Raw genomic sequence first — 18,969 nt, 5'->3', positions numbered from 1 at the left:
GAGCGGAGCGCGGTCGGTGCCGGTTAATTCATAAAGTAGAGGCCACATCTGACAAAAAAGTGGTTTTATCTTATAACGTCGCGCCCCATCAGGCAAGGACATGATGCGAAGGGACATTTAATAGGTTTTTTTTTTTTCAGGCTTTCGCAAGTGCAGGGCTCACTGCCGGTTCCCTCCCGTTACCAGCCCCCTCGCGCTACTAAACACGGCTGCGGGGAAAGGGGCAGACTGCAGGCCCAGCCCGCGGGCACGGCGGCACCGGCGGGAGCGGCGGCACCGTCACCCGGCAACGGCGGGTCGCTCCCCCGCCCCCTCCCCGAGGAGGCGGGACTTCCGGCGCTGCCGTAGCCCCGGCAGCCGAGGGGGCGGGGCCGGAAGTCGCGGCGGCTCGACCGAATTCGACGGCGCCACGTCGGGCTCGGGATTCCCCTCCCTGCCCGGGGCGGTGGCGGGACCAGCGGGTGGAGCGCGGCCGGGCCCTCGCCTCTCCCTCAGCGGCTGGGCTCTCGCTTCTTCCCTCCCTCAGCGGCCGGTTAGTAGCGAGGCCTCGGCGGCGGCCGCGACATGTCGGACCTGGGGGACTGGTTCCGGAGCATCCCGCTCATCACCCGCTACTGGTTCGCCGGCTCCATCGCGGTGCCGCTCATCGGCAAGCTGGGCCTCGTCAGCCCCGTCTACCTCTTCCTCTGGCCCGACGCCTTCATTAACCGCTTCCAGGTACGGGCCGCACTACTAGTCCCGGCGTGCCCTGCGGCGCCCGCGCCATAAGGGAGCCCAGTCCGGGGCGCGCTCGGCATTCTGGGAGTTGTAGTGAGCGGCAGGCCGGCCTGCGGGGCTGGGGGCTGCGGGGCTGGGGGCTGTCCCCCTTCCCCCGGCCTCCGCGGCCGCGTTGGGAGGGAACCGCGCACCGAGGCGGCCCTTAGGAGTGACCCAGATCACCTCCGGCGAGAAGCCGGGCCTGCCTTCCTGCTTAACCGGTGTGAGGCCTGTCAGCTGGGCCCAGGGTTTAGCCAGTGCTGTGCCCCCGCAGGCCCCGGGCCCCCGACCAAGGTGACACAGGCTGCGGTGCCTGGCCCTGCTGGGGCCCCTGGGTGAGGCAAGGAGGGCTGTGGGCCTTGACGGGCCCTGTAGTTCGTTTTGCGTCTCGTTCTGGGGTGTTTATTTTCCTACGTTTTCTGGGGGAGCTGTTCTGGCTGGCACCGGTTGGTGTGCTAAGGCACTCGGTGATCATAAAACCTGTGCCTGTGACTTCAGGTGAGTTGCCCAGCCTCTTGCTGTGTGATTGTGTGAGCGTGACTTTGGGAACAGGGGTCACAGGCAGGTCTGCAACTGTCCTAAACTGCAGGTGGCTCTGGAGATACTGAGGCAGAGCTAAAGAAGTGCATCTTTTGCACCTTCTTGCTTGGAATTTGAAAAAACTTGTGTTTGGGATTGTCAGCTTCTGTGCCTGGCTATGGTTGACATAAACTAACAACTCAAGTACTGAGGTTTCAGATGTACAGTGTTTCTGGATGCATTAGCAGTGTTCACAAACTGGACATAGTCCTTTTCCTTGCATTGCGAGGTTAGAGGTTCAGTGTTTTGGTATGCAGGTGTGTAGAGGGAGAGTGCCCCTTGGATGAACTGAAAATGAAAGGGAAGAAAGGGAAAAGATCCCAACCTTTCAATTGCTATTATATGTGTTCATTGTATCTTCAGTGAAAAAGACTAAGTGCAAAAAAGATAAAAAGATGGCTCTATCTGTAGTTTGTTTCAAGTATTGTCCCCAAAATTTAGTAGCTTAAATGACTTGTTTTTTCCTCTAGTTCTGTTATTCCTTCTGGAATGGTGATGTTCAGGATCCCAATACTCTATTTGTAAATGTTTCCAGTTAAAAGAGCTCATTCATTAATGGCCAGATATTTTCTGTCCTTGCTACATGCTGCCATGCAGTTGGCTGTGCCCAATATTGGTAGTTGGGAGACTCTCTAAGGCAGGTGCAGAATGCTCAGAGCAGTGTGTGCTGTCTCGAATGGTACGCTAAAGGCCATTACGTGAATTCCTTGGCCTCTGTACAACAGGTAAGAATGGGTTCTGTATGGGTGCTTTTAAAACAGGGTGGCATCCTTGCAAGCATATCCCTTTTGCACTGCAATGAAGGCTCAATACTGCAAAGACGCGATGGAAGCGATCTGGGAAGTTGTATGTGATTTCTGTTGTAATCTTAATAGCTTTGCTTCTCAGATTTAAAAAAACAAAATGTAAAAGCTGCTGAAGCAGGAGTAACTGATACTTGGGCTATTTTTAATCTCCTCCTGGATCTTCCAAGTAATTGATAACTGTCGTGGTTTAACCCCAGCCAGTAACTAAGCACCACACAGCCGCTCACTCACTCCCCCCGCCACCCAGTGGGATGGGGGAGAGAATCAGAAGGAAAAAGGTAAAACTTGTGGGTTGAGATAAAGACAGTTTAATAGAATAGAAAGGAAGAAACTAATGATGATAATAATAACAATAATAAAATGACAATAATAATAAAAGGATTGGAATATACAAAAGAAGTGATGCACAATGCCATTGCTCACCACTCACTGACTGATGCCCAGTTAGTTCCTGAGCAGCAATCCCCCCAGGCCAACTCCCCCCAGTTTATATACTGGGCATGACGTCACATGGTATGGAATATCCTTTTGGCCAGTTTGGGTCAGCTGTCCTGGCTGTGTCCCCTCCCAACTTCTTGTACCTCTCCAGCCTTCTTGCTGGCTGGGCATGAGAAGCTGAAAAATCCTTGACTTAGTGTAAACACTACTTAGCAACAACTGAAAACATCAGTGTGTTATCAACATTCTTCTCATACTGAACACAGAACATAACACTATACCACCTACTAGAAAGGAAATTAACTCTATCCCAGCTGAAACCAGGACAATAATGAATGAAAACAGAAAACCTATACATATGAGTTAATTCTACAGTATATAAATATATCTTTCTCTTTTGATTTGGACAGATCTGGCGGCCGATAACTGCAACTTTTTTCTTCCCAGTGGGACCTGGCACGGGATTTCTCTACCTGGTGAATTTGTATTTCTTGTATCAATATTCATCACGATTAGAAACAGGTATGTTATCCGTTAAATTGTATGCATATGGTGAATTCTGCCTGGAGTTTATAGAGACTACGCGTTGTCAGATACAGCTTCTGTTGGGAATGCTTGTGGTGATGGGGTTGTGGCTGATTCAGACAGAATCGTGAGAAAGATGGCTCATCTCTGTACCCGCTTATGTTGGTCAATGGGAAACTGCATTGAAAACTGATTTTCTGTGATGGGTTCCTTCCCATCAGCAGGGAGCCTGTTAATTTAGGATCTGAACTTGATACTTCTTTCAATAGGAGAGCCTGGTGCTTTTAGTTGTTGGATTTCAGGAGATGAGGGATAGAGACTAAAAGATAATGTTACCTCTGTTTTCTTGTCTGATGTCCTTTAACACGGAAGGATGATAGAGCATATGTAATAATGGGTATATCCATCAACTATTTAAGTTGACTTTCCAACGAATATCTAAGAAAATAACAATGTCAGCTTTTCTTTTTCTTTTTAAAAGGCAATGATGCTTACCTATGTTATTCTGTTGGTTATGTTGAATTGAGAGATACCTTTTACAAATGAAGTGTACCCTTCTGTCAAATAGAAATGTGAAAAAGTTAAGGAACTAGTTGGATTTCCAGTTAGGGGGAAAAATTACGAGTGGAAGAAAGGAGATCAGATAATGGATCGTTTATCTCAAAAAAGATTGTCATTACAGGGTAGCTTCAAAACTGGTTTTGATTTGCATTGCACAGTTTATTAAAGCTAGGCAAAAATTGTTCCAATTGAAGTAAGTAATTAAAGTATTTGCAAAGCTGAGCTCCTCCTGAAAGCATTTATGAACAAGAATTTCAGTGTAGTTCTAATGGAGTCTCAGAACTGATGGTGTAAGCGGAAATGCGTTGCAGGGAAGTCCCATGGCAGAGAAGAGATCCCTGGTAAACCTGTCATCCAGAGAGTATTGTGGAATCCTTTTTAAATTGTAAGAAGAGTAGCAGGGAAAGGGAGGCGTGGTGCCAGATTATATCTGATTGTTTTATTAGTGAAAGTTAGTAGTAGTTTAATAGCTAGAAACAGTTCCTCCTTCTCTTTGAGCCTTTCTGCAGTAGATAATGAACACGTGAGAGTACTGGCAGTTATGACATTCTGCTGTGCAAAGCTATGTGTATTAAGAGTTCCTGATATACTAATATGCAAATTATAAGACATCACTGCTTGTACATATACTTGGAGAATGCTCTAGTTGTCTGTGATGTGTCAGAAGTCTCATGGAAGGAAATAAATTTATATTTCTGCTGTACAACGCATCTGGATTTTGAAACTGGGAAGTCAGCTGTGTTGTTTGAATCAATGCATTTCTTTTATATTACAGTAATTTTTCTGGGTGTAAATGAAGTTCTTTGTTAGGTCAGTCCATCCTTGCTATGAAAAAGGCTTGAATCTGTCTGAAAGCAGAAAGTGTAGAAGTTGCTGGCAATATGTTTACAGGTGGAGATTAGCATAGGTCTATGCCTTCTTTGGTCTGTGAAACTGAGGAAGTGAAAATTCTATTTTCAGGGTTGTACGTGGTTTTTGAGCATACACTGGTGTTGCATTCTAGCTTCAAATTTAGCCGTCAGAAATATGCATGTGGTTTTGTACTGTGCTTGTGCTTTCCTAACAAGCTGACCTCTAGCTTCCTAAGGAAAAGGAGATTGATGTGGTTTTGTTTTGTTTCTATTGGAGAACAACATAACAAATACGAAGAAAGCAGAATATGCAGAGTTCGCTCCCCAGCAGTATGAATGATGAGATTATGAGTCTGCAGCTCTTCCCCAATGACTGGACATACCTGGGGCCCTACTGGAGGACCAAGTGGGCTAGAGTTCACCTCGCCCCTGTGCTGAGCTTTTTGGCAGTCTGTAGCTCAGTTTTCTTAAATATTAATTGGAAAGTCAACTTAAATAGTTTGTCTAATATTCTTGTTGGTAACCTCCTAGATAACAAGAAGTGAAAAACTTTAAGGGAATAATATTTGCTTTGATTTCTTCATATTCTGGAGGAATTCCTGTGCTGGAGTTTCTACAGGTTTAGTAAACTTCCTCTCTTTATTTGTTTCTATTTGTTGTATGGCAACAGTAAGGAGAGAACTCCAGTTTATGCAGTTCTCCAACTTTAAAACCTTCCAAAAGATTTTTTTCACAGTTGGGGTTTGGTTTGTATCTTTTTTTTTCCCCCTGTCATGTAACTTGCATGGTTGAACTTAAATAATAAACTTAACTGACTGAAATATCAATTTTGTTTTACATAGGCTGAGTTACTCTAGTTACTCTAACAAGCTAATGCTTAAAAATAGATTTTCTTTCTTTACATTTCTGGGGACGTGTAAAGTAGTTGTAGGAAGCCAAATAGTGCTAACGTTAAGCAGTCGCCTTCTTTCTAGGCATTTTGATGTTTAATTATTAGCATGTAATTTAGCTTGTTTGTGGCGCTCTGTGTTTGTCACTGTGTGGTTTGGGAGTGTTTCAGCAATATTCTCAGGCTTTCCTTGCCTTTATGGAGCTATATGAAAGTTGACAGGAGTCTTGCTTAAATGCCAAGGTCCGTGTCAGCCTTTTGCCACAGTTTGCAAGAGAGAGGGCTTGTGATTTTCATGGTTGCAAGGAGTTGTTAGTTTGTTTTTTTTTTAACCCTTCTCTCTGCCAGGTCCCAAACTCAACTGGGCGTCTAAATATAATTTCATTTCGTATGACTGGCACGGAATGTTACCCTATTTTTGTTTCCACTGTCCTGAAAAAAATTGACACGTTTGAAATGGGAAATTAGGCAAGCAGTTCAGCTTAGAAGAAGGAACAGAATGCGCTATACACGTGTACCCTCCTTGTCACTTATGTTAATTTTTCTGGAGTGTAAAAACTATTGTATCTCTTGAGTCTGACTAGATGATGCAAAGAGGATGCAATTTGCCTAAGTAAGGACTGGTTTTCACATGACTCGATCATTAAACCTGATGTCTCTGCTTTTGCTGTGCAAGTGTATTTCTTTATTGTGTGCTTCTGACTGGCAGTTTCTTGTGAAGGGCAGGGTCCAACTCCGTTTTGAAGTCTTATGAAGTTAAAACCATATATCTCCAGAGTTAAAATGTGTTCTTTTTTAAGTAGAGATGCTGTTTGTGCACTTAATGCAGTAGGCTGAATGTCTTATTTTTTGGTCTGTAGGTTGTTCTATTATAGGGCTTTTTAAAATTAAAAATCATAAACCACAGACTGCATGTAAGACCGCTGTTATTAGCTGAGCTTTTCTTAGACTCCCCAAAGTTAAAAAAAAAAGTCTTAATTTCTTACCAAGATTTCAGTACCTTTCCTAATAATACTTTATATTTACAGGGGCTTTTGATGGAAGGCCAGCAGATTACATGTTTATGCTCCTGTTTAACTGGATCTGCATTGTTGTATCCTTCTGCTCATCATCAAACTTTTATATTTTCATTCTCCTGTTTCTGTTTGAAATATGTTCAAAGACCAGGTTTTAGCAACTAACAGTTTAAAAATGTAGCAAATGTTCACAGGTGAGTTTTTAATCTTCCTGGAAAGGTAGCAATTGGCTTGCAGGGAGAATACTCATAAATGTGCTAATACAAGTATGTAATGTGGGGACTAGATTTCTGCTTACATAAAGCTCAGTTTGTGCTGTGTGAGCTTCCGTGGTGTTTGCTGTATTGCTTCACTTGGGCACTTCCATGGATTGCCATGTAGGCGAAGAGTGAATTTAGGGTGTTTAAGCTGCCATGTGCAAATGTGTCTGATCTCTGCCATTCCCTGAGTTGGAAGTTCATGTACCTTGTGGAGAGATCCTTTACCTGCTGGGCACAAGTCAGCTGAGTCTGTGAAAGCAGTGTTGTGATATCTGCACTGAGCCAACTTCCAAGAAGCTGGGCTTGTTGGTTTGAGAATGTTGGGAAACAGTTTTTCCATGAGCTGTGCTGTTCTACCTGATTTTTCTTTTAGGTCTCGGATACAAAACTGGGAGGAGCTGTTGATAGACCAGGTGGTTGTGCTGCCATTCAGAGGGATCTTTAGAGGCTGGAGAAATGTGCTGGTCAGGAATCTCATGAAGCTCAGCAAAGGGAAGTGCAGAGTCCTGCCCCTGGGGAGGAACAGCCTCAGGCACCAGGACAGGCTGGGGACTAACATTCTGCAAAGCATCTTGGCAGAAAAGGCCCTGGGGGTCCTGCTGGACACCAGGTTGACCATGAGCCAGCAATGTGTCTTTGCGGCAAAGGTGGCCACCGGCCTCCTGGGCTGCATTAGGCAGAGCATTGCCAGCAGGTTGAGGAAGGTCATTACTTCTCTCTGCTCAGCCCTTGAGACATATGGGGGGCTGCATCCAGCTCCAGGTTCCCAAGTACAAGAGAGACATGGACATGCTGGAGTGAGTCCAGTGAAGGGTCACGAAGATTGTTAAAGGGTTGAAGCATCTGTCACATGAGGAGAAGCTGAGAGAGCTGGGATTGTGCAGCCTGGAGAACAGGAGGCTCAGGGGTGTTTTATCATAGAATCATAGAGTAGTTTGGGTTGGAAGGGACCTTGAGAGGTCATCTAGTCCAACCCCCCTGCAATGAGCAGGGACATTTTCAACACCATCAGGCTGCTCAGAGCCCCGTCCAAGCTGACCTTGAATATTTCCAGGGATGGGGCGTCTACCACCTGTCTGGATAACCTGTTGCAGTGTTTCACCACCCTCATTGTAAAAAATGTCTTCCTTATACCTAGTCTGAATCTACCCTCTTTCAGTTTAAAAGCATTACCCCTTGTCCTATTGCAACAGGCCCTACTAAAAAGTTTGTCCCCGTCTTTCTTGTAAGCCCCCTTGAAATATTGGAAGGCCACAGTAAGGTCTGCCTGGAGCCTTCTCTTCTCCAGGCTGAACAACCCCAACTCTCTGAGACTTTCTGCATAGGAGAGGAGTTCCAGCCCTCTGAGCATTTTCACGGCCTTCCTCTGGACCTGCTACAACAGGTCCATGTCTGTCTTATGTTGGGGGCCCCAGAGCTGGACACAGTATCCAAGTGGATAAATACTTGATGGGGGAGGGAGTAAAGGAAATGGAGCCAGGCTTCTCTCACTGGTGCCTAGTGGTGGGACGAGAGAACAGGCACAAAATGAAGCACAGAAAATTCCATTTAAACATAAGAAAGACCATTTTTTACTGTAAGGGCAGTAAAACACTGGCATGGCTTGCCAAGAGAGGTTGTGGAATCTCCATCCTTGGAGATGCTCCCATGCTGTCTGTGCTGTTTGTACCTCCTTGTAGCAATTTGCAGTGGCACGGCATGTGGAAAAAAGGGAGTGGTGACATCAGTGTGAACCAGATACAGCCAGGAGAGCTAGCGTGTAGAAATGCTGTTGCCTTTATCAATAGATTAACTATCTCTAGTTGCATTCCACTGTATGGAGGGAATTGCTATTCCTGCTAGTCCTGCTGAACCACAGCAGTAACTAGGAAAGCGATGTGTGTTTAGTTACGTTGTTAAGAAAACCGTCAGCTTCATTGTGGTTGCAGGCTGTTGGCTGTGAGCTATTAGATGAATCTGATTGTGACTTACTTTCAAACTGGTTATTTAAAAGCTTCCAGTTGCGTGTTCCCTATATGATGTAAGGAGCAACCTGGATGCACGATCTGGGAAAATGCTTGGTGCCATTTTATACACGTTCATGAACTGTTAAAAGCATTCTGATCATAGCAAAACTCTTCAGCAATTGTTTCTGCTCAGCAGTTGCCACAGCAAGTAGATCCTTTGGGTTCCAAGGTAGGAGAGTAGTATTAAAAGCCTGCATTGATGCATTTCAAGAAATTATTTATTTTCTATGACTCAGTGGCAATATATTGGTGGTTTTTTATGATCTGGTATTTCTTTAGTTAGAAAACCAACATTTTAGTCTTTAGAAACCTAATGAATGAATCCAGCTGTTGAACTTGTAATATGCTTTTATGCCAGTTTCATTATGGAGGGAAGGCCAGTGCATCTGTCAGCCTTTGGGGTGATGACTTGAGGTGGTGGCTTGAAAGGCTACTGAAAAACAATCATTGAAACTAAGTGTGTAAGTCTCTAGATCACTGGACATTTTTCATTTTTTCCAGTGGTTAACTTAATACTACACAGGAACCCTGTTTTAATTTTAAACATTAAAGGCCTTTGCATGTGTGTTCTGTGTGTATGCAGCTTCTTTTTGTTATTCTAGTCTATCAAGTTTTGCTGTGTTTTCCTTAATGGTGCAATGACAGATAACTGGCTTGGCAATGGACATGCAGGTAAGTGCAGTGCAGTTTCTTAAATAATAATCTTATGGAACTTTCTGACTACTTAATGACTTTATAGAGAGCATTATCAACATAACTGCAGAACATAGTTAAGCTAGGCTGGTTTAGTTTATATAAAAATGGACTGCTGTGTGTGTATTAGCCTCAGCCAACATCACAAGCCTGTATCTGACTGCCACTCCTAACCTAGTTAGGGAGTCAAGGAGTGAAAATTTGCTCTTTGTGCAGTCAGGAAGTGTTCAGCCTTTTACTAAATTGGACACAAGATGTCACCTATGCACTGTTTCTTCTAATGAACGTGGATCTGCATTCTTACTTTTTTATCTAAAAATGAATTCTTTCAAATTTAGTGTACCTTTTACTTGCCAACAGAATATCTTTTTGTGAAAAATGTGGCTTCAGATCAGAACTGTGAAGTGAAAAATCCTCACAAGAATGATGAAAATAGTGGTCTAAAGAACCAGTTTCAATGGGGTAGTTCTTATCTCCCCAAATATTAAGGGGGGAAATGTGGGAGTGTTTCTTGGACACAACAGAGTATCAGATAACTACATAACTTCGGCCTGCCTCTGCTGTTCTCTCCTCATCTTATTCTGTCCCTGTCACCCAAAGCCTGCACCAATATCTCTAATATTCTGTACAATATTATCTTAGCGTTTATTAGATCACTTATCAGGCTCCCTTGGTAGACAAAAATAGAGATCATGCATCTGCAGTCAGGATTGAGTTCTGTTAAGGGCTGTCCATAACTACACTTAAACTTCTTTTGCTGTGAGCAAGACACCACAAAATTCTTCAAAAGCATGCTGGAGTCACCCATACATTGTATGAATTTTAGACAGATTGTGTCGATTTGTATCTTTTTAAAAAGGTGCTTAAAATGGTTTTATATCTGCATACAAAGTATTGCTTAAAAGAGAATCAGTTGTTTGATGTACAAATGTGTTTTTCTTAGAAATGTTTTTTTCTTTGTGTTGAGTGGCTTGCTTGAAAGTGAGAAGATAGAGTAGGATAGCTGGGCTTCTATTCTCATGTCAAATACTTTCAGAAATTAGGTATTTGTTTTTCCAGTAAAAATAAAAATGGTTCTAATAAAGACCTTAAGGTGCTTGTGTGAAGAGTCAGACTGTTGGTACTCTGTGGGTCTTTGGGAAGGCCAGACTGATGCCAATGTACCAGCTTTAATGTGGAACCTGTTGAATAGCAGCAACCCCGAAGGGATGAGTTTTAACCTCTCTTCCAAACACACGAGCTGGTTCATAGTGTTAAACCAGTTGATGGAAATGTTGCTGGCACGGTCTGTCTTCAGCTCAGAAATCAGCAGATAGCTAAAATAGTGCTTTACATTTGTTTCACCAGAAATAGTCCAATCAGCTAATATTGAGTCACAGTAAGGAGGTATTTGAAACAGTCGTATCTGCTGGCATGGAGCACAGGTTAACTGAGCTCTACCAAGGTGGCTTAGCCAAGGCTGGCTGTGATACTCTGAAATGGTGATTTACTGGTGCACCTTCCCGCTGTGGTGCTCTGAGGGGGACATAGCTGGCAATTCAGTGGTGTAACACTTCATCTGGCCTATTAGCTTAGGCCCAGATGAGTGTGTTTGGGTTAGTTCCTTGGGTTGTGAATGGAAATGATTGTGGCACAAATATGTCGCCGACTCTGCTGTAGGTGTGCTACTAAGCAGCTGGGAGCAGAGGAGTTCACCACAGCTGCTCTTTCACTTGGTGCAAGTTGGAGCTCTGTGCTTTGGCATGGTCTTGCAAGAGAGAATGACCAAGTAGGTTCTTCTGCTTAGTTTTCTCAATAGCTTTTGAACAGATCCATGACATATGACGGCAAAGATTCTGGGGCAAACTTTAAAGATTTTGCTGACGTATCATGCTTACAAGCCATTTTTGAAGCTTTTAGCTCCTGCTGCCTGTTTAAGTTTCTTGGGCTTCTGTAAAAGTGATGGTAACTTTTTTTATTATTATTTTTTAAACATTGCAGTTGCTGATGATTCCACTCATCATGTCAGTACTTTATGTGTGGGCCCAGCTGAACAGAGACATGATTGTATCATTTTGGTTTGGAACAAGATTTAAGGTATGTCAGACAGGATACTGAAAAGGTTTCTGACCAGGAGACACACATGAAGGGGGCAAAATATAAATATTTTCTCTTATTAAAGATGTCATAGCTATGTACTCCTTGAGATGCAGCAAAGACAAATGTCTTCATGGTCTTCCATACAGTGTCACTCAGTATGGCTTTACTGAAAAGATGTACTGACAACTGAAATTCATCAGTCTGAAAAGAGGAATAAAATTCCTGATAAACATTAACCTGGATATAAGCTGAATGTAGTGACAAAATGTTGGTATTTTAAATTGTTCTTCCCTGTGCAACCTCATCTGTTTCTGCCAGATCTTGTAGTGAAAACTCTTTTGGTCATTGTTTCCAGACCTTTTAAATATCAGAAATATTAGGACTTTGTTTCACATGTAAGCTTGCTGTGGAACATAGAGTGCAAAAGATGCATCTGCTTATAATGTTAAATGAGTATGATTTGTCTAAAAATGTCAGTAATCACTCAGGTTGGAGTATCCTACCTTGTTAGGTAGAATCTGCTTAAGTTAATGTATTGGGATTTGTGTAATGCCTAAAACGTTGAGATTATAACCATGCTTATTAGTGCATTGGGAAGTTGAGCAGGTTTATGTCCTTAATTTGTACTCACAACTTCTCTGTCTACATTGTGTTCTTTTTCAGGCCTGTTACCTTCCATGGGTTATTCTGGGATTCAACTACATCATTGGTGGATCGTACGTATTTACTTATATGGCCAATTTAAAGTTATGAAAGCTTTTACAGCTATTGAACTTACTGATGAATTTAGAAGCAATATTAAAATAAGAGGCTTAAACCTGTACAATCTGACTGATAATGCTCGGTGTCACATGGTGGTCATTTAAGATAAAAGCAAAGAGGAGATGTGCATGTAAGAACTAGAGAAAGTAGGTGAGGGGGAAGTAATAAGAATTTGGTTTATTTTTCTAGTAAATCTGTGCATTAGGCCTTTTTCTTACTAGAAGAGTACTGCACGGTAAAGAAAGATGTCATCTCATATGACCAGCCATCATTACTGGTTTTAGAAACAAATTTAGCTTGACTCTGATAGTGCTGTTACTTCTTTGCCTCACAGTCTTGCCCAACGTGATGCTTTTTTCAGCTTGTGAAGCAAGGGAAAATGGCAATAACAAGCCCGTGGAGTGCCATCTTAGCACTTGCTGAATTCATTGGTCTGTTCTGGGTTTCTTTGACTAAACTCTGTGTTGCAGAAATCTCTATGCACAGTCTTTCTCATTAGTGCCCTGCATTGATTGGGGCCTCTTGGTGCCGCTGTAACACAATTAGTGACAACAACAAATTATGTGGTTGATTTATAAAAGGAGGAGATAGTACAGCAAAACCAAATGCCCTTTTCTCACTGTGCCTCCTACTGACTCATCTGTCACTTGAGAAAACTGCTTGCTGTTAGATACCTGCTGTTTCTATGCATGACAGAAGATATTCAAGGGCCTCCATTCAGCAGTGTTTTTGCAAAATTGGGAACAAAACAGTTCAGTACAGCAGGAGACAGGTTGTCCAGTGAAAGTCCAGTGAAAACAGCAGTAACTTCTCAAGCTCCGCAAACTATTATTTTAGACACTAATAGCTGTACGGTCTAATTCCCTGATGTAAACAAGTATTTAATTGCATTTTCAGTACCGACTGTAGAGCAGGCTTAGAGGGGAGGGTGGAACAGCCTGTTGATGTCTTGGCACTGAAGATTGGCCCTTCTAAAGAAGTGGCTGCAAAATGCTGAGGGAAGGGAAGTTTTCTGTGGCTCATGGCTCTGGCAATGCCTGTGGCAGATAACAGTAGTAACTGGCAGAAGATGGTCACTTGTTTCACATGCTGTCTTCTCTGAAAATAAACAATTCTTGTTGTTTTGCCTTGCAGGGTCATCAATGAGCTGATAGGAAATCTGGTTGGACACCTGTATTTCTTCTTAATGTTTAAATATCCAATGGATTTGGGAGGAAGGAATTTTCTGTCCACACCTCAGTTCCTGTAAGCTGGCTTTATTCTTTAGCTCACTGTTTGTTTGGTCGAATTTTCTGTATTGTTCATCAGACATATATCTGCTGAGATTGTAAGGTGTAAAATACTTTGCTAAATCAACCAGCTTCAGACTATGATATTGACTGTGCTGCTGAGTCATCAAAAATGTTGAGTTTCTTGTAAATGGCCCATGTGAGAGTTCTTTGTTAGCCTTAGGATGGCTTGTGTTCTTTACCCACTCTTAAGAGTGAGAGTAAAAGTCATTGTTCTGCTAGTGAATTGAGCTGTAGTAAAGAGAACTCCCTAACAAACATCAGATAGTATAAAAAAAAAATTTTTTCTCCTGTAAATGATCTTTTATCTGTACTTCTATGTGTCATTACAGTAGCTACCAGTTCAGCAACCTGTAACAATAGTAAGAGTCAGTTGTAGACTTGTTCAGGACTATAATATGTATTCTGCTTTCCAGTCTGTACCAGTCACCTTGACTGAGACTGCACGTCTTGGTTTCTGAAGTGCTTTTTCTTGTGATCTGTTCATTGTTTTGGCATTGAAATACTACGATCAGAAGCCAAAGTTTGTAGCTTAAGTTGCCCTTGTCCTCATCCTTTTGGGTTGTAAATATTACTTCTGTACCAAACTTTAGCAACTCAGTTAACCCTTTTTATAGCATAAACTGTTAATTAGAAGATGCAAAGTTGAATTACAGTTATACTTTCTGTACAAGTTTTAATGAGTAGGGAAGCTTTATATTCTACTTTTGTGTTTGCAAGCCTTTCTGGTTATCATAATTTTCCATAAAGATAAGAAGACAAAATGTTTTTTTAAAATGTCTTTCAAGGTAATAACAGCTCTGAAACTGCCATCAATCTTGTTGGTTATGTGCAATTCTCTTGATTCCTCTCATGTGTATTTAATTTTTCTCTATATTTGAGAAATAGGAACAGAAGTACTGCAAACAGCTCTACAAAGGGATAAATTCTGCCTTTGCACTGTAATGTTTTGTTCAAAAAAAGCTGCTGTAATGACTTTACAGATACCTTAAATGTAATAACAAAGAACTTTTTTCTATACAGAATCATTTTTCTTGCAGAAAGGAACCTGGGTTTTATGTCTGGGCCTCAGATTTTAGTTGTCAAATTCATCAAGGGATTTGCAGGAGCTCGGTGTAACTACTGTAGAGCTGAAATGACTCTCCATTGATGGCATCCCTTGCAAAATGCAGCAGCTGTATTTTAGATCACTCTATTTAGATGGTAGCCTAAGTTGGATGATAAAGTCTTACAGCTCTGATTTGCTCTGACCAGGTCACTTGAGCTTTGATTTCAGACAAGCTAGTTGCTTGAGCCTGTTTGCCTTAGTCTCTTTGGTCCTCAGTTCCTAAGGAATGTTTACTTGGAGAGCAGTGAGATGGTTAGATGCTGTGATAACAGGACCTTTGAAACTATTGAAGAAAGAGAGATGCTCAGAAGTGATTTGGATTTTTTTATTATTTCCCCTGAAAAAAAGGGAGAGAAGTTAGGGGAATTAAGTTTGTATCACAGCATTTATTCTCAACAATGAGATTCCCCTATCATGTGGGGGTTTTCCCTGTGTTTGGATTTTGGATCTAACCATTTCCCAGAGATGGAAGTTTCCCAGAATTCCCATTTCTCAGTGTGCTGAGGGCTTAGATTTGGAAAGAATTCTGTGAAGTACTGCTGTGAAAAGCCAGTTTTATTGCAAAGTCTAGCAGCTAAAAGGAGATACATGGAAAAGTAGTCTGGCATTTACCCCCAAGGTACAGCTGTTTCTCAAACTCTCCTTTTCTGTCTTGTTGTAGGTACCGCTGGCTGCCAAATAGGAGAGGAGGAGTGTCGGGGTTTGGTGTCCCACCTGCTAGCATGAGAAGAGCTGCAGAAGATCAGCAGGGTGGTGGAAGACACAACTGGGGCCAAGGTTTCCGGCTAGGTGACCAGTGAAGAACTCCTGCCCTTGGAAAACAGCAACTCCTTGGTTTTAATTGGACGTAGAACCGACCCTTCCTGGTGCAAAGCATGCTTAAGAACTGAGCTCTCTGTAGTACTGTTGGATTTAACTGATTAGAAAGAATGTTTCTGGTTCAAGAGAAAACTAAAAACTCCAGAAGGGAAAAATGTAGATCTTGCTCCAGGTTAGCCAGTAGTGTCCAATTTGATTCTGCCATTAAGAAAAGCCTTCTTTATACAGTATAGTCTGTCTGTTGCAACGGGCATCCATTATGCTGTCTTGTTCCGTGATATGATGGAACAAGCTAATGGTGTTCTGTCTTGCCTCGTATGTCAAAAGCTTTGTTGACCCTGGTAAGGTAAGAATCCAGTGTGAGGCAGATGGATCAAACTAACCCCAGAGTTTAGGAAGCTGACTTTTTCCATAGCTGTGCTTAAGTCCCAGGGTCTTTGGAAACATTATTTAAGTGATATCTCTCTGCTGCATTCATAAAGCAAAGTGCAAATATTTCATTTCCATTATTAAGCTGTGTTTTGAGGGGAGTTTTTTCTTGCCGTGCAGCATTTGTCCTACCTGCGACAGGGTGGGCTGTGTAAGACTAAGGATAAAAGGGCTTTCGTCTGAAAAGGCAATAACAGATATTCACAGAATTGAAATCTCTGAACTCTTCATGGCATATTACAAGGCTTGCTCTATTTAAACTGAAGTTGTCTGGCTCCCCCCACCCCCGGCCCTGAGATCTGTGGATTCTTGGCTTCAAGGTTTCTATTTTGATTGCAAAATTGGGTAGCACAAATACTACTTAAACTAGAAAATGTAACATATCATTCTGGTTAATGTAAAGGGTACTGACTACAGCATTATGTTTGTTAACTGAATCTTCAACTTTCTCTTAAAAGCTTTAAGACATCAAAGAATCAAAGCTGGAAATAAACTTTTCCAGAATCAAGATACAATAGAACAGATTGCTTTAATACAGGACTCTTTCATTGACAAATAAGAAATTATGTACACTGTTTATTAGTATCTGTACTTTTTTGGTAAAATTTTTAGACATGGAAAAGGGAATGATTCTGTACAGTAGTTTTCCTCGTACTGGGTTCCCCTGGGCAGAGCATAGGGCTAAGATCCAGGAAGTTGTAATGCTAGCTTGTTACTGACTCACCGCATGGACTTGAGCAAACTTCTTACTTATCTCAGTTTTCCCAGCTGTAAGGAGGACTCATGCATGTCTCATAGCATTCTTAAAAGGTAGCTGTCCCCGACTGCCCTAGGTGGGAGCTGCTAGTGAGCAAGGTAAGGCTTAGGGTCACGTAAATGACAACACTTCAGCTAGAAATGCAATTACTCTTAAGCTTAACCAAGACTTCTAAGTTGGAATATAGCTGCTCACTTTTTGTTTTATAGTTGGAGGAAAAGAGCGTCATCACTAGGATGAGATTCAAGTCTCTGACTGAATTTCCCTTTAGCATTTGTCTGGTTGTTTTACTGGGTAGGTAGGGCACAGAAAGTTGTTCTGCCCCAACTTGGGTATCTCAGGTATCTATAAGTAGGTGAAGTGAATCTGGGCCAAAACATTTTTATTACTACTTTGTTTCTTCACTAAACCTGGGTTCTGAAGGTTTAAAAACTTGTAAATACTACGTGATGTGAAACTGGGTGAAAAATAAGCAGCCAGACTGGAAGTTTTCAGCTGGCTTGCTTGGAAAAAAAAACCCGCATGCTCCACTTCTTCACTGCAACTCAATTCTGTTGATTTGGCTTGTGGAAAAATGTAGGAAACTGGTAATGATCATATTGTATGCTTAGGTTTTACAGGAACTTGGAGTTCAGAAATCACCTGCCATTTTTGTCTACTCAGTGATGAGTTTTAAAGATGCTCGTCTGTTTCTTTGTATAAAATGGTAGGTAGAAAAGAGGACTGCAGTGTTGTAAATATTAATCTATCATTGACCGACAGCTGTTACTTGATGCTAACTTGAAAAGTCTAAGAACCATCATTTTTATAGGAGCCATGATGCAGCTGGTCTTTTTAGTCATAGTAATATAACTGTCTCCAAAGCATTTGTCTTTTGAGTCAGGACCTAACTGTTAAGTGAAGATGCAATAGTTTGTGACTCAGCTAAAACCCTGGCACACTCAAATTGCAGAACATCTTTGTACAGAAGGCCGGAAGGAAGGCAGGCTTGAGTGGGAGGAAGCATGGCAAAAGTCATTGTCCTGGCCCAGTGCACTGCGCTGGGTCTTGCTTTGCAGTACATCCTTCTTCTCTAAATGAAGAAGAAAGGGTCTGCAAGGAAGACAGACTTCTGATAAGTCTTGATTAGCTTTTGAGCTGCTTCAGGTCAATTTACTTTGGTTTATGGAAAATTCACTTCAGAATTCCATATGACGAGCTCAGTTTGTTCGTTTCTGACTTGTCACTTGACCTGAAGCACTGTTTGTCCTGCAGCATACACTGACAATGGCAGTCTCGTGTTAAATGAGTACCTCCTTTCTTATTTTGTACAGATAATTTCCCTTTTTGTAATCAATTTTTGTTGGCAAAGTTTTAAATTAAAGTTTTAATCTCTGTTACTGTCTCTGTTTTGCTAAATTATATTTCAGCTTAAGACAAGCCTTGTGATCTGCATGTCTCTGGGAAGTGTCTGACAGCTGCACTGTGACACCACCTCCTGCTGTTGATAAAAGTACTCAAGAAAATGACCTGCTTTTGGGTGGGAGTCTTGTCTTCTCTGATCAGTTGCAAAATCGTAAAGGCATTTTCTGTGTGTCTGTTTATCACCGTGAGTTTTGACAGTCTGTGTCCTTCTGGGCTATTATTGTTTTATAGCTTGTTTTGTATACTTGATTATTCATCCTTTATTGTCCTCCAGGAGGAAGTATCCTTCTACTTACCCTCAAACTTTGTGGGATTGATAGAGATCACTTACTTTTCTAGGGGTGAACTTGGTATTCTGCAGTGCCCTCTCTCTGTCCAGCCAGATGTGCACAGCTGCCAGAATTCCTTTTGAGGCTCTTATCTCAACTGATTTGGAGACACATTGAGTATCCTCTGAATGACTCTTCTGGTCCTCATCGTTTGTCTGCCTGCACTTTTCCTGTTTGTTACCATAGAGGCACCAAAGATGATTGTGGACTTGGTACATAAGGCACTGTGTGAATTTGTTGTGCTCCTTGAACTGGAAGGTCTTGGTCCATACTAAATACACCAGATAGAACAGCGTGGCAAGTGTGTGCCTTTCGATTTTGCTCCAGTTGCATAAAGAGTCAGCGGAAGAGCCAGGAATATGAAATCAAATGCTTCTAAAATGCTCCATCTTTCATTTCTATCGCTTTGTCTTGGCAACAGCTCCTCTCTCAACACAACTCGGTAATGTGGTGTTGCCAGTGACTTAATGAGAAACTGGACCTGTTCTTTCATTCTGTCATCAAGTTGTTGCATTAGGAAGACTGAGAGGCTTTAATATTCAGAATAGCATATTGTTTGCAATACAACATAAAATTCTTTCTGTGTTTATATATCGCTGTGTACCTTCTCAGG

At 42.1% G+C, this 18,969-nt stretch overlaps 1 protein-coding gene across 2 annotated transcripts; it reads left to right on the top strand.

The window, feature by feature from the left end:
- The first annotated feature begins 354 nt into the window (after positions 1-354).
- Positions 355-17,999, top strand: DERL1 (derlin 1). 2 transcript variants are annotated; one of them, XM_075023893.1, is made up of 8 exons: positions 355-717; positions 2,990-3,101; positions 6,434-6,498; positions 9,333-9,359; positions 11,361-11,456; positions 12,123-12,175; positions 13,356-13,466; positions 15,280-17,999. In XM_075023893.1, the coding sequence occupies exons 1-8, from the start codon at positions 565-567 to the stop codon at positions 15,416-15,418; spliced, it is 756 nt and encodes a 251-aa protein (XP_074879994.1). In that variant the 5' UTR covers positions 355-564; the 3' UTR covers positions 15,419-17,999. The 2 variants fall into 2 exon arrangements, with proteins under 2 accessions (XP_074879994.1, XP_074879995.1); XM_075023894.1 differs by lacking the exon at positions 355-717 and adding an exon at positions 834-1,254.
- Positions 18,000-18,969: the final 970 nt, after the last annotated feature.

This window comes from Buteo buteo, chromosome 3 (genome assembly GCF_964188355.1).
Source record: "Buteo buteo chromosome 3, bButBut1.hap1.1, whole genome shotgun sequence".
NCBI lineage: Eukaryota > Metazoa > Chordata > Aves > Accipitriformes > Accipitridae > Buteo > Buteo buteo.
This window is presented reverse-complemented; position numbering and strand designations above follow the sequence as displayed.

Coding starts and splice junctions, on each gene's coding strand:
- DERL1 (XM_075023893.1), top strand. CDS start 565: ATGTCGGACCTGGGGGACTGGTTCCGGAGCATCCCGCTCATCACCCGC. Junction 9,360..11,360: donor GCTTGGCAATGGACATGCAG/GTAAGTGCAGTG, acceptor TAAACATTGCAG/TTGCTGATGATTCCACTCAT. Junction 13,467..15,279: donor CTGTCCACACCTCAGTTCCT/GTAAGCTGGCTT, acceptor GTCTTGTTGTAG/GTACCGCTGGCTGCCAAATA.